The sequence below is a fragment of the Typopeltis vanoorti genome, chromosome 7 (assembly GCF_054136105.1).
Source record: "Typopeltis vanoorti isolate ZY-2024b chromosome 7, IOZ_Tvanoo_1.0, whole genome shotgun sequence".
In the NCBI taxonomy this organism is placed as follows: Eukaryota; Metazoa; Arthropoda; class Arachnida; order Uropygi; family Thelyphonidae; genus Typopeltis; species Typopeltis vanoorti.
This window is the reverse complement of record NC_143555.1, coordinates 73,142,626-73,160,145: the sequence shown is the minus strand read 5'-3', so window position 1 is coordinate 73,160,145 and position 17,520 is coordinate 73,142,626. Positions and strand designations below refer to the sequence as shown.

Genomic DNA, 17,520 nt, shown 5'->3' with positions numbered 1-17,520 from the left:
AGGTATCCAGAGCATGGTCTGCAAGCCCAGAGTGGCTGTACTGGTGAAATCGGATGTAGTCCTTGTGTTCTGAGATTCTGATATTTGCTGTCCTGCCTGTTTGGCCAAAGTAGGACAATTTACAGCTGCAAGGGACCTGGTATACACCAGGTAGGTCTAGGGGAAGTAGTTGGTCTTTAGTGGAGTGGATAAGGGATGCCAATTTTCTATATGGTCTGTAACAGGTGGTTAAGTCATGTTTTTTTAGGATTCTGTTGATTTTTTCCGAGGTGCCTCGGATGTAGGGAATGGTGATGGATTTAGAGTAATCTTTTTTTGTGAATGGGGGGGGAGGTGGGTTGTGGATAACTGGTTTAAGTATTTTTTGGATTTTCAGTGGCTAGGGCTTGATCATTTAAACAGATAAGTTTTGTCCTGTTGAATAGTGTCTTAATAACTCCATATTGTTGTGGGGGGGGGGGGGGATTGTTGGTGAATGTACCTGCCTGTATGGGTGGGTTTTCTATAAACTGAGAAAACCAAGGTTCCATCAGGCTGGCGGGTGACTATGTGTCTAGGAAAGGGAGGCTGTTGTTTTCCTCTTTTTCCAGGGTGAACTTGATTTTGGGGTGTTGGTTGTTTAAGTGCGTTACGGAGAGGAATGTTTCAGAGCTGGTCTGTAACAGGTGGTTAAGTCATGTTTTTTTTTTAGGATTTTGTTGATTTTTTCCGAGCTGCCTCGGATGTAGGGGATAGTGATGGATTTAGAGTAATCTTTATTGTGAAGGGGGGGGGGGGGGGGGTTGTGAATAACTGGTTTAAGTATTTTTTGGATTTTTTTTGGGAGGTAGCCATTGGCAGAGAAAGTGTTAAGGATGTGATTTAGTTCAGTGGTTAGGGCTTCATCATTTGAACAGATAAGTTATACCCTGTTGAATAGTGTCTTAATAACTCCATATTGTTGTGTGTGGGGGGGGGCACTGTTGGTGAATGTACCTGCCTGTATGGGTGAGTGTTCTATAAACTGAGAAAACCAAGGTTCCATCAGGCTGTCGGGTGACTAGTGTGTCTAGGAAAGGGAGGCTGTTGTTTTCCTCTTTTTCCAGGGTGAACTTGATTCTGGGGTGTTGGTTGTTTAAGTGCATTACGGAGAGGAGTGTTTCAGAGCCATGTGGCCAAATAGCGAACACATCATCAACGTAGCAAAGCCATATGGCAGGTTTTTGTGAAGCTGAGTTTAAGGCTTTCCTCTTCAAAAGTCTCCATAAAGAAGTTGGCCAAGGGTGGGGAAAGTGGTGAACCCATGGCTGTCCCCTCTATCTGTTTGTAGAATTTTTTCTGCCAAACGAAATAGCCTGAGTTCACTGTGAACTGAAATAGGGCTGAGATATCAGGAGGAAATTTAGCTTGGATTAGCTCTAAGGTTTCTTTGAGGGGGACATTTGTGAATAAGGAGATGTCAAAACTGACCATTATGTCATTATGTTGGAGTATAAGGTTTTCTATACTCACTTTGAAGTGGGCTGAGTTTTTTTATGTGTGATGGTGTATTGCCAGTATAGTGTGAGAGCGCTTTGGCTAAATACTTAGCTAGTTTGTAAGTGAGGGAATCAATGCCATCCACTATGGGACGTAATGGCACATTTTCTTTGTATTTTTGGGAGCCCATATATACGGAGGGGAGGGGGGTCTAAAGTTATATGGTTTTAGTCTGTTAATGATCTCCACAGACCAAGAAGTAACCTTCTTAAGGAGCCTATGGAGTTTTCTAATTTGTGAGTTGGTGGGATTGTATCGAATGGGGAGGTAAGTAGCTCGATCTAATAGTAAAGCCTTAAGCTTACCTGTGTTGTCATTATTGAGTACCACAGTAGCGTTCCCCTTATCCGCTTTGGTGATAACTATTTCTTTGTTTTTCTTCAATTCTTGTAGTGACTTGTATTCACTAATGAATATGTTGGTTTTTGGTGGCTTTGTTTTTGTGAGAACACAGGCTATATCCAATCTAATATCGTTGGCGATGTGGTTTGGAAGGTGGCGAATCCCGCGTTCAATCTGGATCATGAATTCCTCAGCCAGTAATTTCCTAGGAGCAATGGCGAAGTTGCGACCACGTGACAGAGCGTTGAGTGCTTCAGGCTTCAAGGTAACTGACGAAAGGTTAACTACAGTGTTGGTTTGTAGTTTCTGTTTGGACGTAGAGTTCTTTTTTAGTTTATCACACTTGTTGATATGTCGACTCCATATTCGTTCAAATTCTTTATTTGCCGCAGTACACAAGATGTCATGTAGAATTGACCAAAGTTCGTGATTAAGTGTATTTGAAAGCTCATTCTCTAGCGCTAAAATAGCTCTGTTTATGTCAGCTAGAGAACCGCGTGTAGCGGTAATTTGCTCCTGAAGTAAAGGGAGTTTAGGAAAACAGTAGCTTCCTCGCTTCATTTCTCATGTGCTGTGCACCTGTTCTTTATTTTAAGTTACCAAGAAGATGGCAACGTGATGTTGCCGAAATATCGGAAAGTATTTATTAAATTTGTTTTTAATTTATATTTCTAGTGTACGCTGTCAATTCCTTAATTATTAGTTATCATATTTCTCACTCTATTCTTCACTCTGTTTCCACAATTTTCTTTGTTCTGTTTCTGCTATTTCTTTTGCTCTCTTTCCTGCCATTTTCTTAGTTTCACAGGAATGGAGAGCATGTGGAGAGTTCAGTATTTTTTGCCCAAATTCACTATAGCAAACCTTGTGCTATAAGAAACTGTGTCTTTGGTCTCTAGAGGTTTGCTATAGTGAGCATCTTTTTTTAGTATTGTACATTTACAAGCTTGGGTGGGTAGGAGCTAACATTAAAAAAAAAAAAAAAAATACTGAACTTTGGTGAAGCCAGCTGAGTCTGTAGCAATTAAATCTTCTACTTACACATTTGGTTAGCTGATCCTGTTACTGAGCCTAGGTGGTCAACCAATCAATACATGAAGCCATCAGTTACAGAATCGATAACCTCTTATCAGAAAAATGAAGTTTTTTAAGTGTATATATGAATATCAATGTACAGCATCTCAGTACAAATTTAAAGACCCTGCCAAAGTATCAAATACCCATTCATACAGCATTATTCTCATTGCTCCATTTGATCCACCATATGAAAATAAAATTGAGTCATGCCCATGGAAAAATCCAACATTTCTTTTTTACTAAAGTAAGCTTAATCCATTTAACAATTTTTTTTAATTAACTATAAATTGTATTTTATAAAAAATTCCAAAAAAACTTCATTTACAAAATAATAATACATCTTTCTTTCTTTTTTCTTTTTTATAAAAAGCGATCAAGAATATAAGTATTCAAAATATGTACAAAATAAAAAATTCATAGAATTTCTTAAAAAATTTTCCATAATTTTAGAGACACTGGTGACAGATTCATTTTGTTCTCTTCTTTTAGAAGAAAATGCCCTGCAAACTCTATGCAGATTCTGATATTTTTTTCTATCACTGATTGAAATGACAAAAAATGCTATTTTCTCACAGGTCCTTGTGAGCTTGCAAATGATAGTGGTCCTCCTTTTGCATGAAGCCATGTTACGTAGTTATCTGAATTAAAAAAAATTCAAAGAGTGAAATGGTGGAAAGATATAAGCAATGTAGGAATTATTCATGTAGCATCTTTTAGACTGTACATTTCTTCACCTCGTGTGAGATTACCACCTGCTTCCTAAAAATAAAACGGGTAATTTCTGGATTATCTCACCGTTAGTTCTAATGCATGAAATATTTTAACTTTTTTTTTTTTTTTGTGGGTGAGATTTGCATTAAAAAAAATTATGTAAGAAAAAAAAAAAGAGAAAGAAGAAAGATCACTTATTCTTGACCATATTTCTCTTATTAAGACCACATTTAGCACCTTCATTTCATGTTATGATTCATATTCTTTGTAGGTATATATATTCATATTCAGATGAAAAAATTATCAAAGTCTACTTCTGCTGCATTACTAAATGTATGATTCACTACATTTAGTAATGAATCACACACATTTAGTAATGCAGCAGAAGTAAATGTGGGATTCACTACACAATCATCATAAATGGAGACAAAAAATAATAACCACATCAACATGAACCTGGGTTACTATTTTCAGTTAATAAATATTATTATTATGTAATCCCTCCATGGAGTCCAAAGAGTCATTGAGGGAGGGCATCTACTCGACAGCTCCGTCTCCACCACTCAATTAGAAATGGTGTTTTCCTCTGTTGCGAGATGATTTGTTACCTTTTTTTTTTTAATTTAAAGTAGCATCAGAAATATTACCATTTGTGAAACTCCCTTTATAAAATATGTTTCCAAGTACAATGGACCGCAACTACCATCATCATCTACTGCCCCCCACCACCACCACCACTAGTATTTCCACAGACAATCACAAACATCTATGCCCACAGTGGGATTCAAACCCGCAGCCTTTTGGCTGGAGAGGAGATAAGCTAACCTCTCAGCCAACCAAGCCAAAATAATAAATTTAGTTTAATCCTTTATCCAAGTGTAAGCAAACAAAGTTTGCACCTGAAGTATCTTCAGGACTGAGACAACTTGTGGTAAAGGTGGACCAAGCTCTCATCACTCCTTGTCTTAGTATCTCCCATAATGCAAAGCACATCTCCTTGCAGACATGTATAATGCTATGCATTAAGGAAAGGGACACTACCCAGACCGGTTTTGCCCTTTATTGAACATTCAAGTACAGGTAAAACTCCAAAAACTCAGCATTGTTCTCCTCAGTAACAGGCTCACCCTGCCACTGAGAACTCTCAGAACCGGTTGGCTCTATACCATGGCAGGGTCCCCTATACAGGCAGTTCACAAAATGTGAAGGAATAAATTTTGGCTCGCTTTATAACACTTGTAAATTGCAAGAAAGTGCTGCTGAGTGTTCATGGTTTGGGAATGTTTAGAATTACAGTAGAGCCAATGATGATCAAGATCACAAGGACACTTACTATGTTTGTTAACTGCATTATCTGTTTTGCAGGTGTGGTTAGAGAAAAACACATGTTCATGTAATATTATACCTGGTTAATCTTTGCTACATCTATCCAACTCGTAAGAAAACATAGTTCAGTTCCTCCTATATGCACTGTAATGATATACATCAAAACAATTGAAAAGAACCAGAGTATTATTATGAATTTTATTACTGAACTGTGGGAGTACAGTTGCAGAGAGAGAGAGAAGCAAGAGCACGAAATAATAATTTGTAGCAAACATAAATCTCAAATCAATGTGTGTGCACCAAATATTACAGCAAACATAAATATACCTCAAATAAGTAAGAGCAATATAACTGATACTTTTGTTATTAAAAAAATCCAAATTCTTTGATGCATTTTTTTAAAGCTGAAACTGTTAGGCTTCTGATATAACTTCCAGACAACTTAGAATGGCATCATTCATTAGATAATTTAAGGATGAATCCAAAGCAAATTACAGTCAATGTTCACTGCAGCAAATCCTTAACACAGGAAGAGTTTGTAATACACCATAATTTTAGTGACAAAAATTCAATATATAATATGTTAAAATTTTATTTTTTCTTAACAGATGTTATGGGTTGAATTTTTGTCAACAAACAAATAAACAATGTTTTATTTAATTGTATGTTGTGCTACAATTAACATATCTCTATAAACAAACAGATGATGTTTATATCATATTCACTACTAAGACATATTTAATATACTTTTTTCATAATTCTTACATCTCTTTCCTTAAAAAATATATTATTTTTATGGAAACCCAAACATATTTTATAAAGGAAGTTTCATAAAGTCATGAATGATTACAAATGGTAATACTGCTGCTGATGCTACTTTAAATTAAATCACGTTGCTCTGGACACAAAGAGTGAACGTGATTTAATTTAATCACGTTCACTCTTTGTGTCCAGAGATGTTTAAAAAGTTTATTGTGAAGAAATTATGGAGACAAAAACACGTGGAGTAATTACTTTACTTTTAGTTATGAAAATAACACTCAATGTTTCAACCTCTGTATCGAGGCCATCAGGAAAACATACATTGCACCGGACATAAGCTACATGACACTATATTTTCATTGTCGAGTGTGATGTTTTTAATTTTGTTAATGAAGTGTTATGCATTTTTTATGTAGGAGAAGGAATGACCTACCAACTCCTTGAGTGTAGCTGCTAGTTTCTTGGCTAAGTGGGGCTGTTGATTCCTTCAACTATCGGTTGTGGCATGCTTATTTTGTGTATTTTAGGCAGGCCATAAATTCTGGGAGCACAAGCATAATGCAATAATAGCTTTTTAATTGTTTCCTCTGGCCACATGATCACTGACTTGATTAATTGTGTTGTTTTGTTTTTGATATTGTTTGTAGGATTGTAGTTTTTGTCTCCAGCCAGCCTGGCAGGCAGAGTGGTTAGTGTATCTGCTCTCCAGCCAACAGGCTGAGGGGTTCAAATCCTGCTGTGGGCATGGATTTTTGTGATGGTTTGCGGAAAAATGTGGTGGTGGTCGGCTGTAGATGGCGTTGGTGTGGTTGTGGTCAGTTGGTGGAGACAGAGTTGTAGAGCAGGTGCCCTCCCCTTGATGAGTCCTTGGACTCCCTGGATGTGTCAAATAATAATAATCATAATAATAAATTTTTCAGAATGAATGCTGACCACCGTGTAACCTTAAAAGAAAGTTTACTCAGTGCAAAATGAGTCATCACTGTGAGAGATTTTAACTATAACAGTATAAACTTAGCGGTTTATACTGTTATAGTTAATACAGTATAAACAGCACACAATAGTACGGGAAAGTAATTTCTGGAATTCTTCAGGATCACAGGTTAGAAGAGTGAATATGACAAATAAGTTTTGGATTTGGTTCTAGCATCAGAAGATCTGAATCTTCTGAACCTATGATGGTTAGATATATATAGAGGTATCACAGAGATTTGGATTTTTAAGATAGATGATTATAATAATCTTAGAAATCAGCTTCAAGTGATTCCATGGATGGAAGAATTGGAAGGAAGAGATATTACCCGTGTGTAAGAGAAGGTGAAGAAATATTTATCAGCAGCAATGACAGGTTGCAATACCACAAATAAAAAAAATAACTCTTTTTGGTGTAAATTGGATGACTAATGAAATCAAACAGGATATGCAGATGAAAAAGAGGTTGTGGAAAATCCAAAACTTAATTGGAGAGCAGTTGCTTGAGGAATATACAAGAAGAGTACTAAAATCGAAGGAAAACCTAAGTAAGTCTTTATATAGCCATTAGGAGGAAAAATGACTGTAGTCGAATGACCATGTCAGATGGAAAAGGGAATCGAGTGACAATGCAGATCACATGGTCATCTGCATTGGTTACTTGGTGTTTAATAATCACTTTGTTGGAATAGTTCATCCTAGAAAAGCAAGTTTTATTCCTGGAAGGATGGGAAGGGTTGGAGTCTTAGAAGCGCATAAGAAGAATATGCTTCCTGTACTAAAGAAATTACAGCTGTCATTTCTTTAGTACAGGAAGTTGACCTGGTGTTCACTGAAGTAGACATTGACCTGGTGTTTGCTGAAAGTACAGATTCTAAGGGAAATGCCCATGGAGTGAAAGGAGGATAAGATAGTGCCATTGCATAAGAGTGGTGGTGGTGGGATAGATTGCAGGCATCAACTATAAACCAGTTTGTATTTCCTATATAGTTATTAAGATTTTGAAGACATTAGTGAGAGACCATATACAAAATTCAGCAGATGAGGGTAATATCATCTGTGATGGTCAACATGGATTTGTTAAGGGGGGCACTCCTGTTTCAGTAATTTGCTTGCCTTTTATATCAAGTAACAAGAGCGGATGACAAAGGAAATACATATACTGCCTTTCTTTCAAAGGCATTTGACAAGGAGACGTGCTATATTGTTATTTAAGTTGAAACACGTGTGGCTGGATATCAAATTAGCAATATCAAGGAAAAGGAAGGTCACAAGTGGAGTTCCACAGGGATCAGTCCTGGACCTTTGCTTTTTAACCTTCACAACAATGATACTGTCACTAGATTGCAGGGTGATATTCAGTTATTTGCAGATGATGTGAAGCTTGGAAGAGTTATCAGTAATAATGTCAATGTGGTAGCAATTCAAGAGGTTTTAAATAAGCTGGACATATGGCAAAATGAATGAGGATATCGGTTTAATGCAACTAAATGTAAAGTCTTAAAATTTGGGATACACCAATGGAAGACTGCATACTCTACTGGTGGAACTGTACTAGGAGAAGTGAAGGATGCAGGCGATCTTGGGGTGAAAGTTCATAAAAATTTAAAGTTCAGGGAATATATTGCAAAGGTGGAGAAGGTAACCCAATGGACTGATGCAACACTAAGAAAGACTTTGATCATTAGAGATAAGAGTGGTGATTCCATTGTATAAATCCTAATGAAGTCATTTCTGGATTATTGTGATCAGCTCTGATCACTTGGATATGAAGAGGATTAACCTTGGGGGAGAGTGCAGAAGCAGAAAAAAAATGACCTCAGGACTTTAAAATGTTATTTATGAGAACAGACTAAAGAAATGCAAAATACAGCGTTTGGTCGATATAAGACAAAGGGGCTGATATGTTGAGACATTTAAGCTGTTGAGAGGTATTTGCAGGATTGACACTGGAGAAATGTTTCATATAGTAGAACAAAAATAACAAGGACAAAAGCTTATCCCTTGAAGTTGCATTGCAAAAGGAGGTGGTGAGTTGGCAGATAAAAAGTGGCTTCTTTTACATGGAGGGTGGGTGGACCATGGAATGTACCGTATGATAGGGTGGTAAATGTCAAGGCAGTGAATGGGATTAAGGAGTGGTTTGATAGACTTTGTGTTGTCTAAGATGGGCCTTTGCGACGAGCCTTGTGACTCCAATAATAAAGAACCAAAAGTGGGCATTCATGAAGGCAAAACGAGAAAATAATGCACTGGTCCTAAGAGGAGTTTTGGATCTGCACTGGATAATTACATTTTAGTAGAGATGTACATATACATATGGAATTTATATGTATATGTAATATGTACTATACTATACTTTGAATAAAAGCCTTTATTTTTTTATTCCTTGCTAATTCCTAAAATAAGTTTACATATATAATTATGCATTTTTAATTAGTCAGGTCCTTATGAAACACCCTGTGTATTTTTTATGCAATGGTTAATATTATACTCATTCATGTTGATAAGTTAGAGATAGAAATTAGCTTTACCAACTAAAGAGTTAGCCAAAAAGAAAATTATCTCATTTAGTTAAATCCTAATAGTACGTTTTTTAAGGTACTGAGGAGTTCATCATCATTTACTCTAATGTTAACAGTACATTTGGATTATTTGGCAAGAGAGAAAAACCACAGCTGTTAACATCTAGAATATCCCAAAAAAGGGCTAATCAAAGTCCCTTTTATCACAGATGAGCATTAAATCTACATTTCGTTTCCAGTGCTTCAGTTAATTGATGTTATATTAACTACCATTCAATGTGGAAAACTGGAAAATCATTTACAATATTTTTTTTTACTGGTAGCCTGCAGAGAATGAACCTGCAGTTGCCCAGTCATGCATGGATTCAGTACAGCTTGCGAGCAGCTCTGTTACTAGATGGTTTGGCAATTGTAATCACTTAATTTTTCAAACAATAAGTTTAATCTTTTTAAAACTTTTTTCATTCAAACTAACTGCATATTCTCAAGTAAGTATTCTATTTTAAATATAATAAATGACTAGATTGCAGAAATATTTCCACTTTCCCCCCCCATTTCCATATTGACCGACATTTTATGGAAATCAGTTAATTGCAACAACTGCATTTCTGATTAACACAGCTGATATGAATGAATTCCATTCTTATCTAATCCCTTAAGACATTGGTGGCTAAATGTCTATTACAGAGTGCCACTTTGAGATGGAAATGGTTTCATTCTACAATAAACCAAATCTGATTAGTGATAACCAATCACCCAACAAAATCATTATATTATAATCACATATGCAGAAATACTACCACACCAATATCCAAAACTATATTAAAATTGTTTTTTAATTTATCGATATCTGATCATTTCATTAAAAGCATGAGAAAATCTGTTAGCATTAATAAATTGACTGAATGAAGAATAAAAAAAAATCAATTCACAATTTTTATGTCATGCCATGAGAAAATGAATTTTGATTCACTAATGCCTTAAACAGTTATTCACAAGATAAGCTATCGATATTCAGTGTAAAATGATTAATATCAGATTAAAGTGTATTAATCAAGAATCTTTTTAATTTACCAGAAAGGGAGTTTATTCTACTCTTGATTATTCTAACATCTACTGTTAAACATTTGTGACACATTCAGCTACTCTGGTGAAAAATTCACATTACCCAAAATTAATTTGATTTGATTAATGAATCTCATTTGATTAAATAAACCTACTTTTTGTACCCTTGATAATTTTAATATTTCTCAATATTTGCATTTTGTAAATTTTGTATAAAACTGGCATATACATTCTTTTTTTTGTCCAAACTAAGAAGATGCAAACAGATTTGCTTCAGCAAAACTTGAATCCATACATAAAATTTGTCATGAAAAGACTTCTATTAAAAGCAATTTGGACAAGATGAAGAATGTAAATCCTTGTTATGCTCAAATTCAATCTACCGTTTTTAGGAAGTTCAATGTTTTAGGAAAGGATGAAATGATGAAACTAATTGAGAACACGCTGCATTCTAGATTATACTGAAAACAGCATCCATTATGTTCTGTGCATATATATGTCACAAATGTTACAAAAAAAAAAAAAATGCATTATGTGTTTATTAACATAACTTCTATTTGAACTACAGTTTTTTTTTTTTTTTAACTTTTCATATATATGAATGGTTTAAAAAACCATAAAAATAAAAGAAAGAAATCTTGTAGGGTTACATGAGAAACAGACTAAAGCTAAGATGTAGGAGCAAGAAGTTGCATTCTCTTGTTAAAGAAGCAATGTTTTAGGAAGTTCAATAGCAATCAAGTTTCAACAAGTTTCTGCACATAGCACCATTTATTGTCTCATTGAGAAAAAAAACTTTGTATAAGTTTTTCTTTCTCTGAATGCATCTGTGACACTTCCTATTTTCTTAATTTACCATCCAAGGAATTTGATAGCAGACTGTTTGATGGTTTCAAACTGATTTTTATGTAAGGTTCCTTAGAAAGAAAAATTATGAAAATATTCCTAGCTGGAAACTATTTTCAGTATTTAAAAAATTCATTTTTTCTGGAAGTAAAACTATGTGGAACTGGGAATGTAATAAGTAATTAAACTGTAAAATGAATTAATTACTAAGCCAATGTTCTGCAAGCTCAAAAGGCATTACCTAGACACTTGAGACACACATGCTGGGCAGAGAAAGTGAAATGACCTGAAAAACAAAGATATATGCTTAATCCTCTCTCTCTCTCTCTTCCTCCTTCCTGGCATCTCCAAAAATAATGCTTTCACAGTGCCAAACATGTTGAAACAGTATTTTGAGCAAACAACATGACTACTTAAAAATAAACAGAATAAAAATATATGCAATATAGCCAATCCAGAAGTGAACATTACAAGCTCTGAAAAAATATCACTTCATTATATGGAATGAAACAGTTATTGCATATATCTAGTTGTAAATCCTAATGACTGCTCCTGAAAATGAGGTAAGCCAAACACTGTAAATTACAACAGAACTGACAGATTCATTTTAAACAAATTTGGTGCACTACTTTATCTTCTTATCAGTACAAAATTGCTAATTACATAATACTGACACATGGAATATTACTATCACATCTGAAAGCAAGAACATCGTTCTTTAGGTCATTTCCATTTCCCTCTATTCAGTATCTCTCTCTTTTAAGTAATGCTAGCTTGAGCTAACAAAACTTAGGTGAATAAATAATTAGTTAAATAATTAAATCATTTATTACATTCCAAGTGTGTGTGTCCCCAGAAAAACTTCCAGAAACGAGTGTAGCTACCAATGGATATTTAATGAAACAACAGCCCCAATATCATCCTTAAATGATCTGCAACTGAAATAAACATAATGGAAACTCTCACTAGCATAACAAATTATGTTGTTCAGTACTAACCAATGCAGGATGATAAAAATCATCTCGTTCTTCCAGTTTGCAATTTGTTGGGCATGCAATGATAACATGCTTTCTAGAGAAAACAAAGTTATGCTATTTTAGAAGGGAAAAGACTTTTTGCTTTCCAGTTGTATAATTCACCAATAACTAAGAGAAATTCTATAATTGTTCGTATTTTTAAATTTCTAAAAGTGTAGGTATGCTATGGACAATTCAAGTATTAGTTTTACACGAAAATTCTACCAAAAAACCTTAAAATTGGTATGTTACATTTTTCCAAATGTGTAAAAATGTGACCCCCCCCCCCCGCCTGAAATGAAAGGGGCATCACAAAGTCATGTGAGCTATGGCCAGATGCATAATACATGCAAAACACAGTTCATGCAAACATGTCAAAACCTCTATAACAAACAAGCATTCATCACACACACACACACACACACACACACACACACGTGCGCACGGAATGTATTGGACAACACTTTCAGCAAAACTCATTTCTTTCTGTATGCACTATATTAGTGCTCATTTGTGTTATAATTATTATTGCAAACAAGCAAAACAAAATCTCTAAATACAGTTTTTAATTTATAAATAAATAAGTTGTGTAACTTTTCAAGTTTACATTAGAAAACAAACAGTTCTCAATGTAATAATTTGCATATTACATATGAATGACAACATTAGTATAACCTCTTGAAGCAGAAATGAGCTAGCCACCTGACAACCATTTTCATTAACAAGAAAATTTTTAAAAAGTCACAGTATACATAGACATAGCATGCACTGCTGAAGGATTAACAAGGTAGCTGCTTAGGAAAAATAAATAAATAAATAAAATAAATAGGCCTTAGACTAGTGATCAAATGATGCATACCTCAACAAAGGAAATAGGAAAGATTCCTATCCTTTGTCCAAGTTTTCCTTCTGCCCAGTTATCATCCACTCTTCTGATAACTGTAATGACTTCACCCTAAATAAAATATCAACTAAAACAGTTTAGTAACTAATGTGTTTGCATATATATGTCTGTGAATTTTAGAGATGTATTTACAATATCTGAAATTAAGTATAAGAACTTAATAAGTAGAAAACGCTAGAATGTAAACACTGAAAAAGGTTTCAAAGTAAAATTACATTATATATTTTTCTGTTATTAAAAGAAAAAAATTTGAAGAAAGCCTTGTGAAACTTATGGAAATCTTTTAAAAAAAGAATTCAAGAAAGATTTACAGTTTAAAAATATCTTTCATTTGCCAGTTGTCTTAACAGTATTCACTATACTATTTCTGCCAAACTAACTATAGTCTAGAAATTCAAGTGGAATCGAGCAAGGACCTCACATTTCCAGTCATTATACAGCTTAATTCTTTTATGGCTTCCTTTATCTTATAGTTAATTTTAAATGAGACTTTGTTTTCAAATATTCATGCTGACCTCTCTTTCTAATCAATCAAATGTCCACTCAAAGAGTATCACTTTTCTTGTTCTCATTTAACTATTTAGTAATTGTCCTTTAGCCTCCGTAGCCCAAGTATAGACAACACTCTTTGGAAGGAAATACCTTGGTTCAAGTCCCGTCCATAAAGTGAGGAACCTTTATCTGGTGTCTTTCAGTTAAAGATGAGTTAGCTGGTCTCACATGAAGGTAGATGGTTTTTTCACCCAGCAGCTCAGGTTTATCATCTTTCAGAACAGGCAAACCTGCCCCGTGAACACACACGGTTTTACAGCCATGAATACTTACAACAATGTGGAAGAGATAGGGTCCTCAACACATTATCCTTATGCCCATAGTCAACCATGAGTCACATTATGGTAGTCAATCTCAAACCATCCAGTAGGCTCAGTAGGCTGTGGGCACAATGTGGAATAAATGTCTGTAAAAAGACTATGTGGTCTAACACAAATTATACATTTACCAACCTGAATATCTAATAATCCTCTCCACTCTTTCAATATCTTTGATCTTTTCTTAACTTTCATTCCAGACATTTCAGATATGCCACAAAGGACACCTCACCTTCTTCAGTAATTCAATCAATAATCTTGTTTTTACTTCTTTGTCACAGGATATCCTTTGGTTTAGTATGGTTTTGAGTTTAATGAGCCAAGTGATGTTATACTATGCCAATGATATGTCTCAGCAGAACAAAGTAAATAAAATAAATAAAAGAGCATAAACAGGTATAAAAATCAGTGTAGAAAAGCAAATGTAAAAGGTGTATAAAAACAAGTGTAAAAAATTCATAAAAGCATAAATAAACCAGGTGTTAAAAGCTGATGTACAGTAAACTGCAATGACAAAATTAATACACACAATATGTGCATAATTTATATACAGGGATAAAGACTAATGTTCTATAAAAATTTAAAAAAAAAAAAGGAAATAATACTTGATGAATCTGATATTATCTGTGAGTGTACAGGGCTCAGCCAGATTATGAATATGACCAAACAGATGACAGCCAAAATTTGATTTCAAGCTTAATTTATCAAATTAAGCTTGAAATCAAATGATGCCACTGAATTAAAAATTTGTCTGATGATTCATCTGTAATCGGTGTGCAAAAGGTGTATAAAAGAACACCCTTTAAAGACCTTTTGTCTTTAAAGGAACACCCTTTAAAGACCTTTTGTCTTTAATTTTAGTTACTTTTTTTTTTTTTTTTACTCATATTTTTGTTGCAGTATTGTCACAGATAAGTGTGGGTCTGTTCTATAAATAATTTTTCGATAACTAAAAGATATCAAGCAAGTTTAAAAAAAAAAAAAACTTGTTTCTCGGCATATATTGACTGACCTTCATTAGGGCCTTGTCTGGGTGAGGGTACAAATGAGTTCTAACTATGTGGTTTGAACCATTTATATTTAGAGTTAAATTCAAATAGGTTGAACCACGGTCAAAACTCAACACAAAATTTCATCTCTCTCATTAAACTTTTTTTTATTACTGAAAATTTAAATAATTTCTGTTTCAATGTATAATGAATTCATATAATTAAAAATGTATTTAATAATTTAAAACGCTTTACGTTTGTATTTTATTAGAATTCAAATATTAAAAAAAATCAATGCCTTTATAATAATGTAAAAGGTGTATAAAAATAAGTGTAAAAAATTCATAAAAGCATAAATAAACCAGGTGTTAAAAGCATATGTACAGTAAACTGAAATGATAAAAGTAATACACACAATATGTGCATAATTTATATACAGGGATAAAGATATATATATATAAATCATCTTGTGATTCTGACATATTGGAGAGAGAGAGAGAGTGTGTGTGCAAAGGAGAGTGTTAAAATGATATCAGGATGTGGAATACTGATTATGAAGAGAGATTGAGAATTTATAGACTGCAGATACTAGCAAACAGGAGAAAGAGAGGTGATATGATCGAGACTTACAAACTTCTGAAAGGATCATACACAGTGGTGAGCTATGGAAATTTTAACAAAGAGCTCGCATCGTCGAGCAAAAAAAAAAAAAAAAAAAAAAAAAAACGTACTTCACACCAAAACTTTTATTAATACAGCCTGTGTACAAATTCCAATTAACCTCTAAAGGCTATCATTTTTAAACAAATATTTCATGATCTAAACATGAAATATTTGCGCACAATCGACTGTGTTAATTTATCTTACATAAGAAAAACATTTTTTAAACTATCAAAATATAATAAGAATGAAATCATTTATAAAACATTTGATTGACTACTGGTTTTACCATATGATTGGCTACCAGAAGGGAGAAGGGTAAAGATAGCCATGTGCTTATTTTATTTTCAAACTTGGGTGCATTCGTTATAGAGGAGTTGAAACAATAATTCCAAATAATCTATACACTGACGAATAGGCTAATTTTTGTTAGGTTACCGTATGAGTTTGTCACTTAATATGTTTCAAAAAAAAAAATTTTTTTTTTAAAAAAAATAAAAAGTAAACAAGAATAATGGGCTCACAAATTTGAGAAAAATTTAACAAAGGGCTCCTGCGAGCTCCTTATAGCTCACCACTGGTCATACAAGATTTCAATTGATGGAATATTTCAATTTATGGAGGGTGGAGAAAGGACAAGAGGGCATCCTTGGAAGCTGAGAATGAATGACACTAAAAAGGGGATAAGAGCTAGATTTTTCTCTCATAGAGTGGTGCATGACTAATGAATCGCTATTGGATGTTGTGAATGCAAGCAGTGTGAATGAATTCAAGAACAAGTATGATAGCTGGTGTATGTAGTATGTGGCCTCCCTCAATGAGTTCCTGACTCCCTGGAGGTCTCTCTTAATAATAATAATTATTAGTATTATTAAGAGAGAGAGAAAAAAGTAATGAGGGATTTATTATCCCCTTAACTTAATAATAATTATTATTAATAGTGTTTGAAGGAAATATAACTTCTTCAAAATTGCCTTTGTCTGAGGGGGGGGGGGGGTATTTAGTGTTACTAAAATTTTAAAAGGGGTACTCGGTACGAAAGTTAGGGAAACACTGGTGTAGGTGATAGGCAGATGGTGAAAGCTTGAGAAACAAACTGACCTTGCTGCTGTATCCAAAGCCTTTTCCCCTTAATTCCAACGTGGCTGGGGATCCAACAGAAGCACAAATCCAAATGTAGCTTCCATATCTGAGAAAGGGAATACTATGAGAGCCCCAGACATTTCTATAGCTCTGTGCTCTTTGCCTGTAAGGAGCTTGGTGAATCTGTATATATATAATGCACATTTGATAGTGTTGCACTCTTATGATGTTTATGATGTTGCACTCTATGATATAGAGCCTGCCTTAAGGCAAGCTCTATATCATAGAGCTCAGCAGTGAAGTTACATTCTAGTGGGATCTAAACAAATATGATGTCTGAGAAGACAACAGAAGATGCCACCAGATCATCTGATTTGGAACAATCTGTGGGGATAGCACAAAATCAGGGAATTCCAGTCTGTGTGCTTGAAAGAACTGTTGATAGACAATATACTTCAAATGTCTGATATGCTCAGGAGTACAGTGGGGGGATCTCCCTCACAATTAGGGTATTTTGGTGTTTTTCTCTTATAGTCTCTGTTCTTGTGATCTTTACTACCACATCGTGAGGATGGCAGAGCTATGACACGAAGTTTGAGAATAATCATACTTCTGACATTTAAAAATTGCAGTGCAAAGAGTCTGGGATGTAGAGACTAACTAGGCAGTTTAGATCTCCCACTTTTGCAGATGTTGATGGTTTAGGTATGTTTAAAGTAAGGATGACATGAATGGTGAGAACTAGGTGACCATCCCTACATGTGAGCATTCTCCTCATGGCTGTCACTCCATCTCTCATTTTAGAGCAGATCTTTTTATCTGGTACATAGAGATCCCACTCAAATATTACTCCTC

General features: G+C 34.4%; 1 protein-coding gene across 1 annotated transcript in view; it reads right to left on the bottom strand.

Annotated features, from left to right (window-relative positions):
* Positions 1–17,520, bottom strand: part of POSH (SH3 domain containing ring finger posh) — a 552,023-nt gene that overhangs the window by 337,044 nt on the left and 197,459 nt on the right. Inside the window, exon 5 of the mRNA XM_090395956.1 lies at positions 13,020–13,115. Within this exon, the coding sequence (XP_090252082.1) occupies positions 13,020–13,115 (96 nt within the window). The remainder of the gene's footprint in view (positions 1–13,019; positions 13,116–17,520) is intronic.